At 39.6% G+C, this 6,000-nt stretch overlaps 1 protein-coding gene across 9 annotated transcripts in view; it reads left to right on the forward strand.

The window, feature by feature from the left end:
* The window catches only part of NFYC (nuclear transcription factor Y subunit gamma), a 91,793-nt gene extending 90,457 nt beyond the window's left edge, over positions 1-1,336 (forward strand). For all 9 annotated transcript variants that reach the window (XM_077481939.1, XM_077481930.1, XM_077481937.1 and 6 more), the window contains 2 exons: positions 341-400; positions 480-1,336. In XM_077481939.1, coding sequence (XP_077338065.1) covers positions 341-400; positions 480-599 — 180 coding nt within the window. In that variant the 3' untranslated portion in view covers positions 600-1,336. The remainder of the gene's footprint in view (positions 1-340; positions 401-479) is intronic.
* Positions 1,337-6,000: the final 4,664 nt, after the last annotated feature.

Raw genomic sequence — 6,000 nt, forward strand, 5'->3', positions numbered from 1 at the left:
TACAGGGGAGTCAACATCCTGTATTGGTTATACCAGTGTCAACACCTGAAGGTAGGCCCATAACCCACTAAGTAAATACTTGAGGCTCTGTGTCCTATGATGTACTCCAAGAAAAGGATTTTACAGGTAAGCTGTTTTAAAAATCTTATTTTTCGTGGAACACCCGCTTTAAGCTTACCTGCCTGTCACATTTTCTGTGAACTATAAACAAAACTATAGCATCCAAATACTTAGCGATTCCTCTGCCTCTTAGTCCTGTAGCCACTGTATTGAACAGGAAGTAGCAACAGTGAAGATGAAATGTAAAATGCCGACCTTTTTTTTTTTTTTTTTTCCTCAGATTGCACAAGCAGATGTCCAGCAAGGCCAACAGCAGTTCAGTCAGTTCACTGATGGACAGGTTAGATGATTTGCCATAGAAAACTACAGTGTAAACCTTTTTCTTACATTTTGTTATAAAATGTCTGTTCTCTTTCCAGCAACTATACCAGATCCAGCAAGTTACCATGCCAGCCGGACAGGACCTCACACAGCCTTTGTTCATCCAGTCAAGTGGTCAAACATCTGATGGATCAGCCACACAGGTCACCGGAGACTGATAAAATATCCTGGGAAGGAATGGGCAGTGGGAAGCACAGGAGCACACAAACACACATAAACATGTATATATATGTGTTTCTCTCACCGGAGAGACACAATGCACTAATGGGGCTAGAGTTCTCCAGTCATGCTGAAACAGTATGTTTATGGAAACTTTTATCTGGTGCATTGTCCAGATGTTTTGTTTTTGAAGCGTATACACTAGTGTGCCCAGCAGAGAAGTGGTTTGTATGTAAGCGCTATGTTGAAATCTCCATCTGCTGCTGAATGGTTGTAGGATTATCAACTGGCAACAGACTATCAAATGCCGAATTTCTTTCTCTGGAATGTTTTTCAGTAAAATGACTCTGGCCAAACACTTGTGCAATGATTCAGTGGGATCAAGGCATCCTTTCTGCAAGGGCTTAAAGTGTTCACCTTACCAAGTAGGTGAGTGTCAGGACATGTCCTACATTTCATCTGTACCCAAAACTAGCTGTTTTATTTTTGTGTTTATTTTTGTTTACCTTCTAAATCCTGCCTCTTTTGGCACAAAAAAAGGCCATTAACCCTTTTGACTGTCAAACACAAGCACCCTTGTTCCAGTCCTCTGTGATCCATTATTAATAAACATAGAGGATTAAAGATTCTTTTTTTTTTTTTTTTTTTTTTTTTTTTTTAAGTATTGTGCTTGTCTGCATTGAATGCATGTAAAAAATCTCTGCACAGACAGCAATAAAGTTTCTTTTTAGATACAGTTTGTTATGTATTTTTTCCCAATTATTGCATAATTTTCATTATTAAAAAAGACTACGTCTTCTAAGGATGTTTATTCATCTAAGAATAAAATAATTTTTGCCATGTTAAACCTGTGCTAAGAGAAATATGTTTGGTGTCATCGCTGCACAGCAAAACTTTGGTAAGCAGGTGGAGGCAACAAGTATAATACATGGTATTTTCTTTTAACTAGTTGCTGCCCGCCCACTGTCAAATGAAGGCGGGGGCGGTGCAGCTCTTGTTCTGGGACTCTGTCATATGACGGCGTCCCAGAACGGCCTCGCCATGTTGCTAGGACGCGGTGCGAAAAAACACGAGTGGAGAGGTGCCTCTGTGTGCAGTCGTTTGAGTAAAAACGGCTTTCGTTTCATAATAAAATGCACTCACACATAGTAGTAGACGTTTACAAGCATGGTATACATATGTAGAGGTGATGCTTCCGGGTGCTGTGCCATGTAGTCCTTGCCGCTGGTAGCTGACTGATGGATACGCCGGCTCCAGATGGCGGCCTCAGAATGAGGATTGAAGCGCACAGTGCGGCTGGCTCAGGAGAGTGGCGTCATCTAACATGGACACGTTACGCAAGCATGCGCACATGGATGGAATTACAAGTCGCACTCCTTTCTCAACAAGCATAATACGTATACCACACAGGAACCATAAATAGGAGAAAACGCAGGTGGAACATTATACAGACGAAAACAAAGTATATAGGCAGCTTCTGGGCATAATGAACATGGCTCTGGGCATTATAAGAGCATATATAAAACCATTAAACATATATAAAGGAACATATTAAAAAAATGTACTATAACATTTAGTATTAAACACATATGTCTAAAAAATCATGATGAATATTAACCACTTCAGCCCCGGACCGTTTTGCTGGTCAAAGACCAGACCACTTTTTGCGATTCGGCACTGCGTTGCTTTAACTGACAATTGCACGGTCATGCGACGTGGCTCCCAAACAAAATTGACGTCCTTTTTTTTTTCCCCACAAATAGAGCTTTGTTTTGGTGGTATTTGATCACCCCTGCAGTTTTTATTTTTTGCTCTATAAACAAAAATAGAGCGACAATTTTGGGGAAAAAAAGGCATTATTTTTTACTTTTTGTTATAATAAATATCCCCCAAAAATATATAAAAAAAACATTTTTTCCCTCAGTTTAGGCCGATACGTATTCTACATATTTTTGGTAAAAAAAATCACAATAAGCGATTATTGATTCGCTTGTGCAAAAGTTATAGCGTTTACAAAATAGGGGATAGTTTTATGGCATTTTTATTAATATATATTTTTTTTACTGCTACTATTGTGACTGCGACGACATGGCGGACACATCGGACATTTTTGGGACCATTGTCATTTATACAGCAATCACTGCTATGTAAATGCAGTGATTCCTGTGTAAATGACACTGGCAGTGAAGGGGTTGACCAATGGGTGGCAGTGTAGGGGTTAAGTGTTCCTAGGGGTGTGTTACTAACTGTTGGGGGCTGGGCTTTAATTTAGTGAACACTGATCTCTGCTCCAATCACATGGAGCAGAGATCAGGGTCACTAGTTGCTAGGCAGAACGGGCAAATGCTGTTTACAACAGCATTTCCTCATTCAGCCGCCCCGTGAGACGATCGCGGGTATACCCGTGGCGATCGAGTCTGCGGGACCCGCGACCGGACTCGTGGGGGAAGCGAGCGCGCCGCAGGGCGGCATTAAAGATTGGACGTACCTGTACACTAATATGCCTGCCCGTGCCATTCTGCCAACGTACATCGGCGTGCGCTGGTCGGGAACCGGTTAAGAAAAATGGTGATAATGAAAATAAGAAATAGAGATAAAAATAATCTAATAAATGATCATAAATATAGATATGAGTCAAGTGGATAAATAAAATAAAAACATATACAATTCATATGGTCTATGCAGAAAATATATATATACACACACGACGGAAAGTATTCAGACCCCTTAAATTTTTCACTCTTATATTGCAGCCATTTGCTAAAATCATTTAAGTTAATTTTGTTTCCTCAATGTACACACAGCACCCCATATTGACAGAAAAACAGACTTGTTGACATTTTTGCAGATTTATTAAAAAAGAAAAACTGAAATATCACATGGTCCTAAGTATTCAGACCCTTTGCTCAGTATTTAGTAGAAGCACTCTTTTGATCTAATACAGCCATGAGTTTTTTGGAAACAACTATTCTCATGTAAAAATCAAGGGACCTCCTATGTGTATTTAATAGATATTTATGCTGCATGTATTGTAGATGTATGTCAAAGGACATGCTAGGTAGTGGTATCTCATCATTTCAACTGACATAATACACAGCAGAAAAATCAAAACACATATGCATGAATACATTAATAAAAAGGTAGATAAAAACCTATGCACATTATATACCCATAAATATATACACTTGGAAATATATATCCGCAAATACATATATATGCACATAGGAGAGCTCATAATACTCCAATGAGGGACTATAGAAAAGGGACTATATAAAAAGTAATATATTATAAAATGGTGGAAATTTCAATTCCTTCTTTCCTCTGGTGGGATAAATGAACATCTAAAGAGTAAATCCAGAATGTTTCTCTGGCACACAGCTTTTTGAAACTTTCAGCAGCTGGAAGGGAGTTGGGAATTTGCTCTATTACCCAAACTTGTAACCCTTTAGTAGACGGTTGGTGAGCTTGGGTAAAGTGTCTGGGCACACTGTGGATCAATGCCAGTTTCAATCGATCTCCTGTGTTCTCCAAACCTGGTGCTGAGAGCTTGTATAGTGTGGCCTACATATATTAGTGAGGTCATAAATGACAAAGTCTGAAGAATAATTGTAGAAATCCTTCAATGTGTATAACCCCTTTGGTGGTAAAAGACTTTTGACCGTGTTTAACATATTTTACACATTTTGCATAAAGGTTTACGACATTGAAACATCCCGACTAATGGAATATTAGTTTCTCCCGGATTGAAGTGTTTCAGGAGTGGATCCTGCAATAGGATACTCCAACGACTAGCTAAAATTCTTTCCATCTTTTTATAATGAATGTTAAAAGGTAATGGTGAACCATACAGTATGGTTATCTTGTTCGTGAGATATTCTCTGAGGTTTTCCTTTTAAGTAATATTGGTAAGCTTGATCAATAGATGCCACGGGGTAGTTTTTAGCCTGGAACTGATTCTTAAGCAGAATACTTTGCTCGACATAATTGCTTTCCCTTGTACAGTTCTGTCGGAGTCTATATAACTGACCTTTTTGGGATATTCTCAATCCATTTCGGAAGATGACAGCTATTGTGATGCAGATACGAGTTACCCACTGTAGGTTTAACAGTATTTTTTTAAATGATAGCAGAGGTGACTTTGTCATGACTCAACTCAAGGTCAAGGAAAGGTAGCATGTCTGGATTGGTGACAAAAGTGAGACAGGCCATATCGGTTCTTTTTGCTATAGTCTACAAATAGGTCAATCACATTGACGGGACCATCCCAAATTATGATATCGTCGATGCAGCCACCAAAACGTGCAAAGGGGTCATTTTGGAGAATATATGTATTCTCCCAAAACCCCATGACCAAATTTGCATACAAGGGCGCAAAATTTGCCCCCATTGCTGTTCCCTGTGTTTGCACATAACTATTTTATTTTTGATAAGGATTTTTATGTGTCAAACAGAAGTGGCATCCAAAATGAAAGAGGCCTGACGGGGATTGATGAATGGACCTTTTGCTAGGAAGTGTTCCAGTGCCATTAGGCCAAAGGAGTGGGGAGTGGAGGTATACAGAGAGTTGACAACATGCTGTGAATTTCTACTATGTTAGTGCATTTTATTATGAAATTAAAGCCGTTTTTACTTAAACTACTGCACCCAAAGGCGCCTCTCCACTTGTGTTTTCTCTGTAGTCTTTGGAACTTGGTTTCTATCCTACTGACGGCAGCCCTGTTTTGCATTTTTTTACTGACTTCCCTACTCCCCCCACCCAACGTCACCATAGAGACTGTTTATATATGCTATATGGACTAATTGGCTCCATTATGGAAATTTTATCTTTTTAACTTGTATTGGGAGATTTATGATTCCTGAGTTGTTGCGCCTATATTTGTTATATTAGGACACGGCGCGACCCCAATCTCTGTAAAGAGCCGCATCCACGGCTCTTTAACCATGTGATCGGCTGAGTCCAATCACAGCCAGTCACATGTAAACACGGAGATGCTGGTAATCGGCACTACTTGGCATCTCCATGCAGGGGGACATCTACACATGTAAATCTGGGCACCGATCATCAGTGCCCTGATTACAATATAGTGCTAATCAGTGCCCATTAGCAATGCCAGTCAGTGCTGCCAATCACTGTTGATCAATGCCCATCATTGTCGCCCACCAGTACCGCCTATCAGTGCCCATAAGTGCGGCATATTAGTGCCTTCTCATCAATGCCCACCAGTTCAGCCTATCAGTGAAGGAGAAAATTTACATACAAGTTTTTGTTTTTTGTATAAAAAAAAAACCCAACAGTGATTAAATACCACCAATAGAAAACTCTATGTAAAAAAAAAACTGATAAAAAATGTGTTTGGGTACAGTGTAGCATGATCGCGCAATTGTCATTCAAAGTGCAAG

The sequence above is a fragment of the Lithobates pipiens genome, unplaced genomic scaffold (genome assembly GCF_037356315.1).
Source record: "Lithobates pipiens isolate NorthernLeopardFrog02 unplaced genomic scaffold, aLitPip1_a1.2 Scaffold_16, whole genome shotgun sequence".
Classification (NCBI taxonomy): Eukaryota; Metazoa; Chordata; class Amphibia; order Anura; family Ranidae; genus Lithobates; species Lithobates pipiens.